The sequence below is a fragment of the Aspergillus fumigatus genome, chromosome 1, assembly GCF_000002655.1.
Source record: "Aspergillus fumigatus Af293 chromosome 1, whole genome shotgun sequence".
NCBI lineage: Eukaryota > Fungi > Ascomycota > Eurotiomycetes > Eurotiales > Aspergillaceae > Aspergillus > Aspergillus fumigatus.
Genome location: NC_007194.1, coordinates 1697691 through 1715046, shown reverse-complemented (window position 1 = coordinate 1715046; position 17356 = coordinate 1697691). Strand labels below are relative to the sequence as shown.

The window sequence follows — 17356 nt, the reverse complement described above, 5'->3', positions numbered from 1 at the left end:
GACAACCTGAGTCCTGACCAGTCGAAACAAGCCAAGTCCCGTCTCTTCATTCCATTGGAAACAGTCACTTCTAGGAATCATGCGGTGTGCTTGTGCCAACCTCTGTTTGTATGCATGCGCGATAGGTCTACCTGTTCTGTCAACAAAGACAGGCATATCACTTCTCTACCTCTACCTTAGCAACTTCAGTACGGGAGTAGGATGTTTGACTCTGTGTTCTGCCCAGAGTGCAAGGTTGATGATAGACATCCTCGGCTGAGCGTCCGTCTGGTTTCCTTAACTCCCCGAGGGCGCAAAGTCTAATATTATGCTTGTAGCCTGGAGTCTGGACGTTACACGGCGAGGTCTCGAATAGGACTCCGTAGCATCAGATCTCTACCTCTTCTGCTCCTGTAATGGGCTCCTACCTAGTACCCAAGGAACATATCATTATCCCTTACTCCCCACGGGGCCAAAACAGAAACATTCTCAACCTCAACCTCAAACGTCAATCTTGATATTAATCACCAGCACGTGTAGGCGCAAGGAGTCTCATGCTGAATATTGATGAATGCTACGTCTCCTTGCTCGATCGTCAATGCTGCCTCGTCTTCAACTTGGCAGTGTTGGCACGGACAATAACGGTAACCTCCGCGAGGATCGCCGAATCCTTTCGCTTGTCTTCGTTCGTACTCCTACGACTCCGTAGGTAGTAGCAGGAGAAACACCGGAGATCAACCTGTCGGAGTTTGTTTCAATAAACAAATGGTATCTCTATGCTTTTACTTGATTTACCCCTGACTGAACAGCCCAAACTCCGGCCTAAATTAGGCCCCATAACGCCTTACCATATGATATATCCCCATCGCAATCACTTCCAACTCCGTAATTCACCCAAGCCAAACAAGAAACAAAAAAGGGGAGGGAAAACAAAAGAAAAAGAAGCCCCTTTCCTTACTGCTCAGTATCAGCCCTGGCTCCCCCCGTTGCAGCAAGCACCCTCTCCACCTCCCCCCGACACTCCGGCATCGCACTCCTCATCTCCCTAGCAAGCACATCCCGGAAACTCGCAAACGCCTCCTTCTTGCCCTTCAGATCCTGGTTCCCGCGCTGCACCAGCTCCACGAACTCCCGCGTGTAGATGTCCGGGTTGCGCGCTGCGTCCACATAGTCGATGATCTCGGGGGGCAATTGGATGTCGCGGAGGAGGGGGTCGTTTGCACTCCCCTTCTGCTCGTCGTCCTGCGACGGGGGCTGCGGTTTGGTGTGTGTGGAGAGGGTGGAGAGTGCGAGGGTGAGGTTTTTGCTGTTGCGTCCAATTGCATCAGCATCGATCATCGGTTTGTGTGGTGAGGGGAAGGTGAAGGGAAGAAATTTACATTTTCCTGACGAGCTCGGTCTGAGTCTCTGGGCCTAGGTAGCCGTGGACGGCGGATTGGATCTCGAAGAGGTGTTGGATTACCTCCTTGAGGTCGTCTGTATTTCGGTCAGGAACTTATAACCTGATAGAAAGTGGGTAGGTAGCGTACCATCCACGGTGCTTAATGTGACTGGGGCCATTGGTGTGTATATCGTAGTTGGGATGGGACATGGGTTTATGTGACTTCACTACTCTGTACTCTGTATACTTTTTGTAATAGCAGGAGGTGGACTACGGGCGGCTACTAACCCTTTGTGGTAATTTCACCACCCAACTGCTTCACACCAAACTACAGGGACAAATGAGATAATCGGCTGAGGCTGACATGTTCATTGAATTCAATATGTATATATGATATTAATTAGGCCATAGGCCAACGGCCAACTGCAATGCCAATGCCAATGCCCAAGCCAAGCCAAGTCTACGCACAATTACACCTCCTTGGTCCTCGGACCGGCAAACTTCGGTATCTTAATCTCTGTCTCGACCATCTCCAATCCAGACAGACTGGGAAACCGTCGGCTGAAGCTGGCCTCCCAGTCTTCACCCGGGTCGCTCGGTGTCGCCTGTGCCGTGGGACTGCGGTCCTCGCCCGAGGACCGACCCAGGTCCGCTCCACCCACACGAAGCCCTTTCGGCTTGGGAGGCGCCAATGGCCGCGATCCCGTGCGCGCGGTCTCCTGCCTGGAGGCGCTCGCCGGTCTTGCAGTCTGCTGTTCTTGAGCCAAGTACGTGGCTCCGCTTCGTGTGCCTGGCCGCGACTCCGGTCGGCCTTCCGTCTGCTTCGCCTGCAAAGCAGCAGCACTCGACTCGTCTGTGTACCGCCCGTAGCCCGTCGCCGTCTTGTGAGGTGGGGGCTTGTTGCTCTGCCCGAGCAGTGTCTGCACCCTGCTCTTAATCGCCGACGTCCTGGGCCCGTCGCTTCCCACCACTCGGGCCCCTCCCTCTCCTTGTTCCGCAACCCGGCGCCGGTACTCGGCCGCCGCCGCTGCCACTCGCTTCTCCTCTTGTGAGAGCCGCCGGCGCTCGAGCTCGCGCCGCATCTCCGGGGATATATCCTCGCTGCTCTCCTCGCCACTCGAACCGGCCGCGTAGTGGGGCACTTCCGATGTTGTCACAGAAGGCCATGGTTTCGCCACGTCCTCTGCAGTGGGAGACGGCGATTTATCCTGATTGCTCTGTTCGAAGCGGCGGAAAGCGTCGCCGAATCGGCCGGCAAACAACGTCTTGGTGCCGGACAGCGACAGCGTGGAAAGACTCGTGCGCTTACTGTGCTTGTGGCTGCCACTGTACCGCTTCTCGCGCTTCCGGTTGAGTTCCTCTTCCCTGGCGCGCAAAAAGTCCACATCCGACGAGATATTGGCCCGTTCGGACATGTCCATATCGGTGCGCGCGTGCTGCAGCGGCGCGCCACCTTCGTACATCGGTCTGCTCAATTCCAGAGACGACCGAGCGCTCTCGGACCCCCGCGAGAACTCCAGCCTCGATCCGGTATGGACAGAGACCGGGCGCGCCTTGCCGTTGGCCGACTTGGACCGGCCTACGGGAACATCGACGTCCAAGTTCGGTCGCGCCCCATCCAACGAGGGCCGTGACGACAGTGATGACAGCGAGGCCAACTTGTCGAAGGAGGTCTTGGGGTGTGGCTCCGGTCTCGCCGATAGGGTGGGAGGCGACGGCGCTTTGTTCGGTCGCACAGACTTTTGATCTGCCTCAGCCAACCAAGACGGATTGGACGGCTGGCGGTGATGATCCGATGAAGGGAACCTGTAAATATTACGGCTGGATGATTTGATCTCTCCTGGCGTGGGTGGAGGCGATGTCATTGTCCCAGTGGACACCATGGTGGGTCGCTGGGGAACCGGCTGGTACAATGGAGCCTGCAGTGACGGCTGCTCGGGAACGTGTCGGGGTGGCTCGACAGGCTTTGTCTCCACTGAGGACGTCTGAGGTCGCTGGTTGATCAGTCGTTCTTCATTCTGCGGCTTCGCAAAGGCGTCGTCCGCAAGAGCATTCGTGAGTCTTCGTGCAAGATCCTCATCTTCCGACTTCTTCTCTACCACGGTCGGCTCGAATTCAAACTTGTCCTTTTCCTCGTTCAGGATCTGGAACTGATCAAGAGACGGGAAGCGATTCGAAAACTCCTCGATGGAGTTTCGCGACTTGTGGCCAGTGCCGTCCAGAGCAGCAAAGGGGTCTGTAGAAGAACCAGCGCGGAAGGGAGACGGGCTCGGTTTCGCCGAGTTGTGTTGAGAATGATCCGGTCGAGTCGGACGTCCTCGACGCATCGGCGCAATTTCCGGAATTATCTGTGTTTCCTGGATAGGTGGAGTGAACACTGCCCCCACTTGAGGTGCTTCCACCGGGGAGGGGGGAAGTTCCTGATAACGACGAGATTCTGAGATAGAGCGATTGGCATATATCTGGGGTGGAGAAGACGTGAGATTCTCGAATCCGCTTGTGGGTAGAGCAGACCGCTTACATCGCGAATAGGAACTTCCTTTCCCTGCATGCTGCATACCTCGCGCAGTACCTCGTAGATAGTAGGACGCTTCTGTGGATGCTCCTTCAACATCCATGCTACTGGCTGTCAGTATTTGCGTAATCCAACACAGGTGGCAACTCACCGATGAGCGCTTTCAGACGATCCGAGAATGGGGGATATGAATGGAACTTGTAGCTCGCATTCAGAATGGCCATTTGGCCGACCTCTTCGAACGGAGTAGTGTAATAGCACAGCTTGTATAACAGAACTCCTAGCGCCCAGATATCACTCTTCTCATCGATCGGCTGTTTGCGGTAGACGTCAATCATCTCGGGGCTTCGATACTGCAGGGTCGTGTGTCGTTGAACGTCATCCTCAATCAAACGACCCTCCGCAGCCGAAGTGGCAGCCGGACGAGGTGGAGCCGCAGAGCCAAAGTCGCAGAGTTTATAGAGAGGGGTATTTCCCTGGAAGGAGATGAGGACGTTCTCGACCTTGAGATCGCGGTGCAGCAAAGGGGGTTTGAGATAGTGCATGCAGGCCACCCCTTCCGCCACATCCGAGAAGATCTTGATGATTTCCGGCTCTGTCAGCCGGTTCTGCAATCGTGTGTTCATAAAATCAATCAGACCTCCCCCGGAGCAAAACTCCATGAGCAGAAACACCTCGTACCCGCCCCCTCGCAGCTGGGACGCATGGGAATCGATGTACTTGACGATGTGCCGGTGTCCTTTGAGTTTCTTCATTGTCTCGACCTCCGTCCGCATATTCGCCAATGCAGCCTTATCGGGGACCGCAACCCGCTTCAACACTGCCCGATCGGAGCCATCGACGGGCTGGGAGAGTCGCACGACGTAAACATGGGCAAAACCACCCTCGGAGAGGTATTTCTCCACTACAACTCGATGGCTTCCGACTTGGACCTTGGTCCCCGGTAGGAAGGTACCTGCTGGAGCAGTCACGGCCGCAACTGGGTTAAAGGTCTGGATAGGCCGGGGAGGAACGGCGTGAGACTGGTAGGTTTGGGTAGGGGGATGGTAGGAGGACATGATGGACTGTGAGCCCTCGGAAGGGCGAGTGTCGATACGGCCAAACTGCGTAATCTATCGTCGCTGCATAGAGGAGGGAGAGAACGACACAATGAGAGAAATAGTTCTTGGTTCAGCGTTGGAAGCAGACCAAACTACAATGAGGACAGTTGGCGGGGAGGCGGAGAAACGATGTGAGGCGGTACCTGACTGCCCCCACTGGAAAAAGGGGAGTGAGATTCGATAAGGGGGGGGCGGGGGGGGTGTACTTCTCGTGGTAAGAGTTGTAGGAGGGTCAGGAGAAGATGGAGATGCTCACAAGTAAATCTTGGTCCAAGTGAACCTCGACTGACCAGCAGCAGCAGCAATGCCGGTAAGTGACTAACAGTATTCCGTAGTAAACTACCGTCTGTAGGTCCATAAGAGGAGGCAGCGGTGATGATGGCGGAGGATCGCTCTAACCGTTTTGAGAGGCTGGTTGGTAGGCGGCTCCCATTTCCCCGACCGCCACGACCCATCCTTCTCTGCATAGTACTCCGTACACAGTGCTATAACGTTTCTAGTTGGGTTTCTCGAGTTGGTGTCATATCTCTGAACCATCAACCGCTACGTGTTTCCAGTTGGAGGCTTCTCGTCTGTCATATGAATTGAAGACCCCGTGGAGTAGTTAGATTTACTGACAGTGTCTCGCACTTCTCGTGATCATCAGGCACCGTCGCCTGTCAACAATCATGGGATTCCCCGGCCATCTTCCGACCGACCCCAATGATGCTAACTTCACCTCGACCATAGTCTACGTTTCCTAACTGATCAATGGCAGAGGATAGATATCTGCCCGCTGGGGATCCCAATGGCATGCCATGTTTCCGAGATCACTCAATGCTCCACGGCTCATGCTTCGAGTGAGAGTCGATGGTCAAATGTTTGCTTTGAACCTTTTTCATGGCAGGATAGGGCCTCACGCAGAACATACACAGATAGATCTCTGCTTGGATGTCTTACGAATCCGTAGTGCCATAGAAAATCTCCAACAAAACCCACTCTGGAGGAGATTGCTCAGAACTGAGGGAAACGAGCATCGAGAATAAGGCATAGCTTCTCCAGCCAGTGTATGCAGGCATAATATTATGTAACCCATTCTTATACAGAAATATATGCAGTTATGTTCAGCCAATCAACAGCCACTAATGAAAGACGAATCATCGCCAAATGGAGGAAATTCAAAACAAACAAAGCAGTGGCCCCGTCACTGACGAGTGACGACTGCCAAAGAATGCGCCAACTGGAAGAACGGGCACATTCTTCGAAGGATGCTGTGGTTAAGCTTGATTGTGAAAAGGTGTTAGATCAGAGACATAAGAATTCTTTGTAGAGTTTATTCAGAGTGGAGTCTCGATAAAGAAATATATGTTCTGGCATTGTGGTACATTAATGGAGCGGTTATTTTGGGCATATTATAATGTTTCCGTCCAGAATCTTGGTTTCGGACTGCACACTGATGAAGAGATCTTCAATGATTGTTCGGGTTCAATAACTTGAAGCATCCCTATCTCATTCTCAATTTCTCAGCGTGTGTAGAGCAAAGTTCTGTGGCGAATCAGGACTCTGTTTCGAACTAGTTGAAAATTATCAGATCTATAAATTGCAAGAGTCATATATATACAGCCACTCCCCCGGTCGTCCATGTGTCAACAAGTCCTCCGTATCTGTCAATTGTAAACATAAGATGGCCATCCTTCTCTCTGTTACACGAGTCTCAACGGTCCTTCGAAAGAGTTTGATGGATTAATTGGCAATAACCTGTCAACATTACGTATGTAGTATCAATCCTTTGGCTGCCGCTGATCAATCACACCTTCCCACAGCCTCCTCACCATTGCCGCCTGGTCTTTTCCCTCTTCATCCCACTTCCATCCTCACCCACATCGACTCCATAGTCTCCCAGCTGTCCTTCTGGGATAACCTCGGAGCACAAAAGCTGGCTTTTAGTGTATCATACCATCATGTTAGTGGTACTTCGTTTGCAATCGTGCCCACAATCCATTTCGGACGCTGACAACGGCTTTCCAGAAGCAGGTCAAGCGCTGGAGGCCACATCGCCTCAGTGCCGTCTCAAATGATCCTGAGAATATGAACAAATCGTCGATTACGTCTATGTCTCGAGCCTGCCAACAATACAAGAACACATTCAAAAAAACCAAGCCCACGAGATTGCTGCAAACGGGTCTTTCTCATCAATAACGAGCGTCAACAGCGTTCGGTGTCCTGATTTCAGTCGCGGCAATCGAAAGACTTGCTCAACGGCCAGCGCTGTAGTCTAACCACCATAAGTGTTATACCATAACCGTTGACAATGGACGACCCTCCGCCGCCTCCACCGCCTCACGGCGAGAATCCGAACACAACTCACGGATTCAAGAAAGGCTCCGGTCTTCCGGACGGAAACTACGATATCTTTATCATCCCACCTCATTCCTCGGGCTCTGGTTTTCTATACCTTCCCTCCCTACAGACTCACCGGAACAGCTTCCTGGCCGGCGCTGCGTCCGCGCTAGCGGTGGTTTACATCTGGCAGACACTGTCTCCCATTGTGAAGGCATGGTATCTTGCTACAGCCGCCAATGGTGGCGGAATGGGAGTTGCGGTCCTACTGGCCATCGTTGGCATTGCGGGATGGGGATTTGGTGCATACCAAGCACATATAGCCGGTTCAAACCGAGACTCCGGAGGAAGCTCTCAATCCCGCCAGTCTGGGCCAGGGGCCCGGGGGGGACCTGGTGGAGCTAGATTTGGAGGACATGGAGCTGCCGGCGGTGGCGGCTCTTACCATCAGTCCTCGGGTGCAGGCCCTGGCCCGGACTATTCGAGAGGGCCCAATTTCGGTGGCCCTAGTCCAGGGCCGCAAGGGACTTACGGCAGTGGGGGTAACTATGGAGCCGGCCCCGGCCCAGGTGGCCCATACCCTGGGAATCAGTATGGCGCTGGCGCCGCGCCCCCACCGCCGAATGCCGGGACCCCACCCCATACTCCTCCGAATGCCGACCCGGGTCCAGAAAAACCAGAGCCGACTTCTGAAAGGAGCGAAAGCAAAAGTAAGAGCGGCGAAGATTGGGAACGAGCTCGTGAAGAAACGAGGCGGAAGGAGGAGCTCAGGCGAAAGATGGAAGAATTTAAACGAAAGAGGGAAGCCGAAGCACGAGAAAAGCAGAAGCAGCGGGAACGTGAGGCCATGGAGAGGGAGCTTCGAGAGCGCAGAGAGCAGCTCGAGAGAGAGATGGCCGAGGCAAAGGAAAAAGCCGAAAGGGAGGCGAGGGAGCGGGCTGAAAAGGAGGCGGCAGAAGCTAGAGCAAAGATCGAGCGCGAACTTGCCGAAGCGAAAGCTAAGGCTGAGCGTGAAGCAGCCGAGGTCAGAGAAAGGGCCGAGCGAGAGGCCGCGGAAGCCAAGACAAAGGCAGAGCGCGAAGCAGCTGAGGCTCGAGCTCAAAGACTTGCTGCTTTGGCCAAGGAAAGAGAGGCTAGAGCCAAAGCCAAAGCCGAAAAAGAGGCCGCAGAAGCAAAAGCCAAGGCCGAGAAGGAGGCCGCTGAGAAAGAGGCTGCCGCAAAGGCCGCTGCTAAAAAGGAAGCCGATGCCAAATTCGCCGCGCTCAAGGAAGCTGCTGCGAAGAAGTATGCGGAAAAGAAGGCCAAAGATGCCCAGGAAGCCGCAGCTAGAGAGCAGGCAGCGGCGGAAGCAGCAAGCAGCAAATCCGCAACAGGGTCAACGGCTCCCAGGACCCCGTCTCCAAAAAAGCCAGCGTATACGGGCAGTGCTCGGACACCAACAACTGCGGACGAGGATGATGCCTATTCGTTCCGGCCATACGACCGACCCCGCCGACCCTATGCGGGTACATCAGGTTCCTCGGTCTATTCTGAATCTTCCTATGCCCCTTCGCAGTCGACGGCCCGGACGACCCCGCCACCTTCAACCAGAGGCGCCTACTCGACCAAAGATCCGGACAAGATTGTCATCCGAGGCGTTTATGCCTTCAATAACGCCTTCCTGCGAAGTCCTGTGGCGCAGTTGGTCTCTGGCCAAGGGGTGGTGACAGATGGGTTGGTGTTGCGCATCACTACCGAGGGACTCTTCATTGACGACGACATCCGAGGTGTACCCCAGCGCGAATGGGATGTTAAGGCCTGGACCATGAAGCTGGTGGAGGTGTGGTGTCCCCAGTACGGAGCGACGGCGCAGGGCCGTCCCAACCCTAAGCCCGCCAACGTGTTCTTCCGGCGGAGCACCAATGAACCAACCCCGGAGGAGTCAGACGCGAACCTTGTGAACTTTCTGAAGGTGTGCAAGAACAAGTGCCGACTGGCATCACCTGACGCGGAGGAAAATGGAGGGCTGCATGTCCTCCGGGCCAGCATCCGCGACCAGGAAGGTCGCCGTTACGTCTTCGTTCTGCAGGAGACTGAAGGGTGGAAGGTGGCCGTGGGCCTGCAGCGTCTGCGCAAAGGCACACAGGCCAGAGCACTGGGCGTGTTGGGCATGGCCGGAAATGAATGCCGGACGCTGCTGGGGAACCTTGGTTACGTTGCATAGTCTTTGCTATTGAGCGATCTATCCGCTGCGTTTTTCATTATCATTCTCCATCCACCCATCATCATTGCATATTCGACAGCACATTCGTTATGAATACCCCAAGATTCCCCTCATGATTTTCAGTTATGATCGAATTGTACTGTTTCTATTCCCTAATGACCTTGTTAGTGAGATCCTCGTTTTTCTGCAAATAGCGTGTACATTTGAGCATCCATTCATACGTAAAAAAAAGAACCCTATTTATCCCTGTCGATAGTTGGTAGCGAGTGACGTTATTGAGGTGACGCATCCACGTGCTCACCAACCTCATCAGCTTCTACTTATCTTCATAACCATCATCATCGCATCGTATGCCGCGTCACAGCTTCATCATTGAACAGACAAGACTGCTCGTTTGCTCATTTCATCATGTCGTAATCTACAATCTGTAGCTTGACCTTGCAGGTTGCGAGTTGCGAGTTACCATCGCTCTTCTGCGAGCGACCTTTGCTATTACCTGCTCTGCAATCCTCCTAATTAATACTTAAAAAAATAAAAAAAAAAAAAAAAAAATCAGTCTAAAACGATATGATGTCCGAGATCGGTCTTTCAGACAATCATCATGACTCTGCATCTACCTGTCAACTGTCAATGCCAGACGAGGATCAATCTCATAGCGCAGCTCCCCTCTTACCCAAGCCTGAAGACTATGAAACCGCACCAGCAGACGGGATGAAAGAGCTCGAAATGGGAGACATCAAGAATCCCAGCCTGAGCCCGAGCCCCAGGCCAGGCTCTATCTTCACGGTTGACGATGATGAATGGACCCCAAGGTTCAAGCGAAGCCATACTCGAGCCAGAAGGGCCAGACGGGCCTGTCTGCTGTTCCTTCTCAAGGCTGTTCTAGCTGTTTGGTTCAGTGCAGTGCTTTATAATGTCATTCGGTATTGTGCAAAGGTGAGTCTACCTGCATCTATGATGGTAAACACTACTGACTGACTGCAGCAGTCGCCCAAAACCGGTGATCTCCCCGACACCAGCACCAATACCAGTGACGGGGGTAGCCCCGCGTCTACACCTACATCCAATGACCGGAGAATGAAAATCGACTCCAACGCCGGGAACATACACGGCGTGTACCCCCTCTACGACTCCCTAACCCTCACCACAACAACAGGTAACATCACCGTAGCCATCGCCCCGCAGCCCGCACACCCAGACCACCCATTCGAGCCAGCGCGGCTGCACATCCGCTCCCTCTCGGGGACAGTCACCATCTCATTCACCGCGCCAGAGGCAGCCGTCCTCCCGGACCTTGAACTAGCCATGGAGCTGGAGCTGGAGCTGCACCAGGACGGTAACGACTCACTGCCACATGACGAGATCATGAAAACCTGCGATCTACCGGCCCGGCCGTACGAGCTCGACATACAGACAGACTCGGGCCCCATTGCCGGTCGAATGGTCTTTTCGCGCTCTGCGCGGCTGGTTTCGGGCAGTGGCGATATCACTGCTATGCTTATTCCGGTCATTGGTGGGGTTGGCGAGGATTGTAGCAGGGAGATGTGGCGGAATGTGTCGATCGTGACGGGGACGGGGACCGGTGCGCAGCGGGTTCATGTTACCGAGCCTTATATCTTGCGCTCCAAAGCTGGCTTGCGCTCCAAGGCTGGTGACGATGCTGTGGCCAATTACTTCGTGGCAGGGTGTCATGTTGGGGGGGATGGGAGCATGGAGGTTGCGTATCCGGCTGCTTGGGCTGGGAATGTGCATGTGCGTACTGAAGGGGGCAGTGTAAGGCTCGGAGGGGAGGGAGTGGAAGTTGTGGAGTCGGGAGAGGGGATGGTTGATGCAACGGTTGGGACGAGGAGGATCAATGGTGATGAGGAAGACGATGACGATGATGACGATGAGGAAAGTGATGATGATGAGGATGAGGATGATGATGATATTGAGGAAGATGACAACGACAAAAGACGACTAGGAGGATGGATGGACGTAAGCTTCAGATCCAAGGAGGGGTCAATCCTATTTTATGTTGGGTGAATGGATTCGATGTTCAGAAAAGTCGTAGTTTGGAAGAGTGAATGAACCAGCAACGGCATATTCATGTCCATTAAACACAACCCAGTAAGTGTTCGACCATGGAAAATATGTCATTCATATCACAAGGAAGCATCATCATGCCCCATCAAAATCAGTAACCGTACATGGAGTATCTAACGCCTTACAATGACTGCCGTCACGCCTCAAATCAAAATGATTTGCTTCCGCTCGAATCCCACTCATATGTGGCAAGCCAGCGAAACAAAATGACAAAAGAACCTCGACCCGCATACCATCAGGCCGATCAAAGTGGAAACAAAAATGGCGAAAAAGAAGAAAACGAAAGGGACGCCAATCTATCGCATGAGGCATCAGGAGCAGTCCGAAACCATCAATGCAATGCACCCAGGACGTATTTTTGTAGAAAGACACACTATGTATGAAGTGGCCTATTATGCAGATGGAAAGAGGCAAGACCAATGCAAAAGAGTTCTATCGTCGTTGTGGTATCAAACACATCGCTTCACGACCTTTTCCATCTATCGTGGTTGAAACTGTCGGGTTGAGTCTTGAGTTTTAGAAAGGGAATCCACCAGGGAAGCCCTGAGACTGGCGGTGGCCGCCGAAAGGATGGCCACCGGCCGAGGCGAATCCTCCACCGCCGTTCATCATGTTGAAGAGAACGCTGGGATCGATGTTGATGTGAGTGGCACCACCCATACCACCCATGCCGCCCATGCCGCCCATGCCACCGAAGCCACGGCCGGCAAACATTTCAGCAGGGTCAATGAGATCGTCGCCATTGTCGTAGGCAGCGCGCTTCCTATATGATATTAGAACCTACCAGAACCATCAAAGCCAACGGATAACTTACTGAGGGTCGATCAAAGTCTCGTAGGCCTCTCCAATCTCCTTGAACTTCTCGTCGCCGGCCTCACCATCCCGGTTTTTGTCGGGGTGGTACTGGATGGCGAGTTTGCGATAGGCCTTCTTAATCTCCGACTCAGATGCATCCTTGGAGACACCCAGAATCTTGTAGTAGTCCTTCCGTTGAGCCTTCTTCAGCTCAAACTCTGCGCGGCGAATGTCCTCCTGGATGCCCTTCTCACCGGGGTTGGCCTCGGCCACCGCCTTGTAGTCGCGGATCGCCTCTTCCCAATTGCCGGCGCCACCGTAGGCCTTGGCGCGCATCTTCTGCGCCTTGACGTACGAGGGATCCAATTTCAGAGCCTCATTGCAATCGTTGATGGCGTTCTCGTATTCCTTCAGGTTGATGTATGCCTGAGCTCGGTTCTGCAGAATCTTGGAATTCATGTCCTTGTTCTGAGGGTCCACCTCAAGCGCTTCGGACCACAGCTCGATAGCCTTGCGGTAATCCTTGGCCTTGAAAGCATTGTTTCCTTCCTCTTTGGTGCGGGTGAGCTTCTGGACAGTGCGCAGCATCTTGATCGCCGGCTTCATGTCGGGATCCAGACCCAGACACATCTTGAGCGTTTTCAGCGCTTGTTCGGATTCTCCCAAGCCGTAGTACGCACGAGCACGGATCATGAGGGCATCAGGGTCCTGGTTGTTCTCACGGAGCATAGAAATGGCGATATCCTGCGCTTTCCTAAACGAGTTTTCGCTGCCCATCTTCAGTTGTGCTTCGGCGGTCAGAAGAGTCCACTTGCGGGGTTCCTTGACTCCACGGCCCAGCAGCTGCCGTGCCTGCTCAATGCAGAATAGCACCATCGACACACCTCGATCTTCCGCCAAGGTTTCCTCGGCCTGTTTGATGAAGCGCTGCATCTTTTCTGGAGCGGCACGGTCGGTCGCAGAGGCGGGGGGCTGAACACGGGATAAAACCTCGAGAGCCTCGGACGGACGCCCCAGCGCAGTCAGAATGCGGGCCAGGCGGTACATGATCTTGGAGTTGTCGGGATCGAGCTCCAGTGCGCGCTCGGCATCTTCTAACGCTTCGAGGTAGCGGTTGGCAGAGAGATATGCCGCAGCCCGGTTGGAGAGGTAGATGGAGGAACTGGGGTTGATTTCAATGGCTAACTAATTAGCCTTGTGGATTATTTTAGAGACGAAAATTGCATACTCACCTTTGGTGAACTCTTCAATTGCGCGATTGTAATTTCCGTCCTTGAAAAATTTATTGCCCGCCAATTTGAATGAGTCGGCTTCGGCGACCGAGCCATTGGACTTGTGCGGCGGCGGGGTAGGAGTCCGGTCAGTCTGAACGCCGTTCACACCATTGATGTTCTGGGAAGGAGAGGCAGGCGAATCGATATCCATCGAACTGCGATCGGCGGCAGAAGCCATGGCGGATAAACGACGTAGCTCGTCGGGGTGAAGATTCAAAGGATGAAAGTCGGGATCGTGCGAGTAACGATCGAAGGTGGAGGAGAGCCGGGAAGCAGGGAAACTGAACCTCGCGGCGGCGGCGGCGTCCTTGGACGAGGAAGATTTGGATTTAGCGGAGGTGTGGGATCTCGACTTGGATTTGGACGATCTCGAGGAATGAGAGGACGGTGGATGAATAGATGATGAGGAAGAGGAACGGGAGTCGGCGGTGGGTGTGGAGGGAGAGCGAAGATGATGAGGATGATGACTGGGGGTGTGGCGAGACGAAGACGTCGAAGTCGAGGACGACCGAGAAGGAAGGGTCTCCGTCGATGGAGGAGGACTTTTTGGCGATGAAGTCTTCTTCGAATCCTCTTTGGATGAAGTGGATCGCTTGGATTTGTGACGGGCAAAGAGGTGAGGAAGAACCATATCTTTTTCTTCTTCTTTACGGCGTTTTCCTGTTCTGGTCTTTTTCTGGTTATCAGAATTGCAGTCCCTGATTGGCTGAGGGTATCGAATGTCGGCGAAGGCGGTGGAAATGTTTATCTTGGTATTCTTCCGCCCGTATACTGGCGAGAGCAGACGATCGTGAACAATACAGAGGTGGGAGGACGAGATCCAGAAGAATATCGGATGTCCAAAATCAATTCACGGTGCGTTCACAGGATCGTGAATGGGACGTGGTTAGCAGGAGAAGGATGCCATAATAGAAATTGTTGATGCTGCTGATGCCGAAGTCATGTGCTCTCGAGGACGGAGTACTGTGTTACCTTGTTGTATAGCAGAGAAGTGAGCTGTCAATTCATCAACAACCTTGACGAAGAACGAATTTTAGAGTATCAAGGAATGGCTAGTTATCGTCTCTGATCACTCTCTCGGATTATATCTATCTATTCTGTGATCAATCCTCCACCCCATTTACTTAGCCTCAGAGAGAAAACCAGGAGGCTGGTAAACGTGATCAAGTGCTGCTGCTTGTTTAGCGTGCATTTGTGGAAGCTCGTCCATTCTTCCGTGGACGGGACAGAAGTACTGGCGTTTAGCCATGGGTCTGACGCAGGTAGAGTCAGTCCATCTATGAAGTCCTCGAGATGAAGAGCCTAGACAGGTCCGACGTTGTCCCTTTTCTATGGATAAAACAGAGAGTTTTCCATCGTCCATTGCATGCAAAATAATGAACCATCTGCAAGTGAAAGATGATCTAGACTATCTACTACCTAGATAGTGTTTGACAACAGTTGAATGAAGCATTGACTACTGGCGAATCACCCACTGGCCCAAGCGCCCACAAACGAGTCCAAGGTCGACACGTACCCGATCCTGCGGCTTTGGTGGGTGAACCCAAGGGTTTGGAATGGAGCACGACAGCATGGTTAATACTCAGATTTGACCAACATTTCGAATCAGAATAAATCTTTCTCTGGACCCTCCTGGTTCCAGGTCTGCTCTTTGGCTTATGGCCCGTCCCCACCGCTGCCAGAGAGTCGTTCGGAGTTGCTGGACCATTCTCGACATTCATTGAGATTCCGTTCGACCAATATGAGATGCTTCTCTGCTTTGCGAATGGCTTCAGCCACTTCTAATTTCAGTAGCATTTCTTGCTTCGCGAGCTTGATCATCTGTGGTGTAATAATCACTGTGTGGTAATGTGGTAATCGCGCGCCAGCTCGTACGAGTGAAAATTTGCCCTCGATCTTTTTCAATATGCTGGATAGCTCTTCAGATACTTGTTGGGCTTTTTTTTTACAGGGTTTGTGCTCCAATCACGTTGGCTCTACGTTCCATGAGAGCTTGCAATCCATTTGAGCATTTCAGTCCCTTATTTCGTCAGGTCACGATACGAATAAAAGATAAGAAGGACATACCGGCTTCGTTCGCACACTGTCAGAACGTTCCTTCAAGCTCTGCCGCAATCGCTCCAACGAACAATCAGTTCGCAGTATTCTGGCCTTTTCTGCGGGATGCCTCGGTCTTTTTGAGCTGGTGTTTCAAGGTGGCGATGGCCGTGCCTAGCGTTTTCTGCAGCTTTGCATTGTTCCGTCGCACAATTCTCTCATCCACAGATTCAACCACGCTTTTGTGGAAGATATGCAGGCATGTTTTTGGTATTCAGGGAAAAGATCTCGAGATGCAGTGGGATCTCTTCGTTCAACGTCCTAATACGAAGCCAGCGGTTGGTCATCTTCCTGGTATTCGAGATCTGACCTGATCCAGTAGGAGCGGATATAGTCCAGCATGGGGTGGGCCCTGTCGATAGTTCAGTCTCCTTGTTCATCAACAATGTGCTTCGAGCATTACTTACACCTCGCTGTTCCAATTCTGACGGACACTTAGCATTTCATGGCTATTTGGCGGGGGTGATCTACACAGCCTTTCCAGACCCTGCTGCGACGGCATATCGCTCGGTAGGTGCTCCAATGCAAATTTTCATCCCAATCCGCGGCTACTTCCCTAAATCCCTTAATGTCATGCTGACAAGCATAGTCTATTCTATTAGTCCAAGGCGGAGCGTGTATGTGATTGCCATTTTTCCAGTTTCTGCAAGATGAATCTTGCAAAAGTCTTGCGCAGGCTAGCAAAGAGTTGAATCTGCAATTCTTGCATTCCCTGAGATTGTCAGCTTGGTGTCAATGGGTGAGAGAAGAAAATTTGTCCCCTCCATCTTTGTCACCGCATCTTTATACCCAGCCTCCTCTCATCAATGCGATCATTGATGAGGGACGATTTGCCGGCGCCCGTAGCCCCGAGCACCCGAATAACGACTTTCGGTTTTTCTAGCAGATTCGAGCAGCTCGCTGATAGCGTCCCGCCAGTCCGTACCTGCAGTCGAGACATGGGGCTGGTTGAAAACGTCGACGAGTTCACCGAGCACAGTCTTGCTCTGCTCTACGGCCGCTTCCAGAGCAGAAACAGGAATAGCCATGTTGTTACATGCTTGGCACTCTCCGCGCCGCTCAATTCGGCCACCGACTCTCTCGTCGGCATCATTGACACTCAGTGTCTCATAACACATAGCCAGCTTCGAAGGAAAGATGGACTCTATTCATACGATCGGCACTCAGGTCAGTCTGGGGCCGGGCTGGTAGCAGAAGACCTACCTTGGTGCAGATCTTGCTCATGATGACCATGCTGGGGGCTTTGTTCAGCTGGAACCTGCAACTCTGCTTGCTGCAGCAGCATGCGGCCAGTGATAGTAGTGTTCATATTGTTGTAATTGTATCCCGTGAATGTGGCTGTAGTTGTAGCTGTAGACACAGGTGAGATAGGGTTATAGAGTGCACGTGCTTCAGAAGGTAGCTTAGATTAGCTGGATATAGAGGGTAGTAAGACGCGTATCATCATGCATTATGATTCATGTCCTGTTTATCTAGTGCATTGAAACATAGGGGTAAGTTACTATGGATGCTCTGGTCTGGAGGGGATAAGAATACCATGCTTCTGTCTAGTAGTATCATGTACCTAGGGCTGTCACTATGCATTGATTGCACGGCGAGTCCATTTCA

The 17356-nt window shown here is 52.8% G+C and overlaps 7 protein-coding genes across 7 annotated transcripts; 2 read left to right on the top strand and 5 right to left on the bottom strand.

Moving 5' to 3' along the window:
* Window positions 1-664: 664 nt before the first annotated feature.
* On the bottom strand, window positions 665-1587 carry nut2 (mediator complex subunit NUT2). Its single transcript, XM_745251.2, has 3 exons — window positions 1509-1587; window positions 1359-1455; window positions 665-1285 (listed from the first exon to the last, which is right to left on the bottom strand). The coding sequence occupies exons 1-3, from the start codon at window positions 1537-1539 to the stop codon at window positions 934-936; spliced, it is 480 nt and encodes a 159-aa protein (XP_750344.1). The 5' UTR covers window positions 1540-1587; the 3' UTR covers window positions 665-933.
* A 120-nt stretch (window positions 1588-1707) lies between these two features.
* AFUA_1G05930 (putative serine/threonine protein kinase) lies at window positions 1708-5380 on the bottom strand. The gene is made up of 4 exons (XM_745250.2): window positions 5232-5380; window positions 4027-5067; window positions 3882-3979; window positions 1708-3822 (listed from the first exon to the last, which is right to left on the bottom strand). The coding sequence occupies exons 2-4, from the start codon at window positions 4931-4933 to the stop codon at window positions 1831-1833; spliced, it is 2997 nt and encodes a 998-aa protein (XP_750343.1). The 5' UTR covers window positions 4934-5067; window positions 5232-5380; the 3' UTR covers window positions 1708-1830.
* Window positions 5381-6229: 849 nt separating this feature from the next.
* Window positions 6230-9720, top strand: AFUA_1G05920 (uncharacterized protein). The gene is made up of 2 exons (XM_745249.2): window positions 6230-6725; window positions 6983-9720. The coding sequence occupies exon 2, from the start codon at window positions 7266-7268 to the stop codon at window positions 9495-9497; it is 2232 nt and encodes a 743-aa protein (XP_750342.1). The 5' UTR covers window positions 6230-6725; window positions 6983-7265; the 3' UTR covers window positions 9498-9720.
* A 305-nt stretch (window positions 9721-10025) lies between these two features.
* Window positions 10026-11522, top strand: AFUA_1G05910 (uncharacterized protein; the record flags this gene model as incomplete). The annotated part of the gene is made up of 2 exons (XM_077803844.1): window positions 10026-10433; window positions 10485-11522. Exons 1-2 carry the CDS (start codon window positions 10065-10067, stop codon window positions 11520-11522), a joined length of 1407 nt encoding a protein of 468 aa, XP_077660015.1. The 5' UTR covers window positions 10026-10064.
* A 576-nt stretch (window positions 11523-12098) lies between these two features.
* AFUA_1G05900 (DnaJ and TPR domain protein) lies at window positions 12099-14282 on the bottom strand (the record flags this gene model as incomplete). Its single annotated transcript, XM_745247.1, has 3 exons — window positions 12099-12345; window positions 12397-13558; window positions 13610-14282. The coding sequence occupies 3 exons, from the start codon at window positions 14280-14282 to the stop codon at window positions 12099-12101; spliced, it is 2082 nt and encodes a 693-aa protein (XP_750340.1).
* Window positions 14283-16009: 1727 nt separating this feature from the next.
* Window positions 16010-16250, bottom strand: AFUA_1G05890 (uncharacterized protein; the record flags this gene model as incomplete). Its single annotated transcript, XM_745246.1, has 2 exons — window positions 16010-16100; window positions 16156-16250. 2 exons carry the CDS (start codon window positions 16248-16250, stop codon window positions 16010-16012), a joined length of 186 nt encoding a protein of 61 aa, XP_750339.1.
* A 310-nt stretch (window positions 16251-16560) lies between these two features.
* On the bottom strand, window positions 16561-17057 carry AFUA_1G05880 (uncharacterized protein; the record flags this gene model as incomplete). Its single annotated transcript, XM_745245.1, has 2 exons — window positions 16561-16892; window positions 16952-17057. The coding sequence occupies 2 exons, from the start codon at window positions 17055-17057 to the stop codon at window positions 16561-16563; spliced, it is 438 nt and encodes a 145-aa protein (XP_750338.1).
* Window positions 17058-17356: the final 299 nt, after the last annotated feature.

What these genes read in the sequence shown, in the direction of transcription:
- nut2 (XM_745251.2), bottom strand. Translation starts at nt 1,539, where the DNA reads ATGGCCCCAGTCACATTAAGCACCGTGGATG. An exon ending in CACATTAAGCACCGTGGATG is followed by an intron (nt 1,456 to 1,508) that starts GTACGCTACCTA and finishes ACCGAAATACAG; the next exon opens with ACGACCTCAAGGAGGTAATC. An exon ending in ACCGAGCTCGTCAGGAAAAT is followed by an intron (nt 1,286 to 1,358) that starts GTAAATTTCTTC and finishes TGGACGCAACAG; the next exon opens with CAAAAACCTCACCCTCGCAC.
- AFUA_1G05930 (XM_745250.2), bottom strand. Translation starts at nt 4,933, where the DNA reads ATGTCCTCCTACCATCCCCCTACCCAAACCTACCAGTCTCACGCCGTT. An exon ending in TCGTCTGAAAGCGCTCATCG is followed by an intron (nt 3,980 to 4,026) that starts GTGAGTTGCCAC and finishes GACAGCCAGTAG; the next exon opens with CATGGATGTTGAAGGAGCAT. An exon ending in AGGAAGTTCCTATTCGCGAT is followed by an intron (nt 3,823 to 3,881) that starts GTAAGCGGTCTG and finishes TCTCCACCCCAG; the next exon opens with ATATATGCCAATCGCTCTAT.
- AFUA_1G05920 (XM_745249.2), top strand. Translation starts at nt 7,266, where the DNA reads ATGGACGACCCTCCGCCGCCTCCACCGCCTCACGGCGAGAATCCGAAC.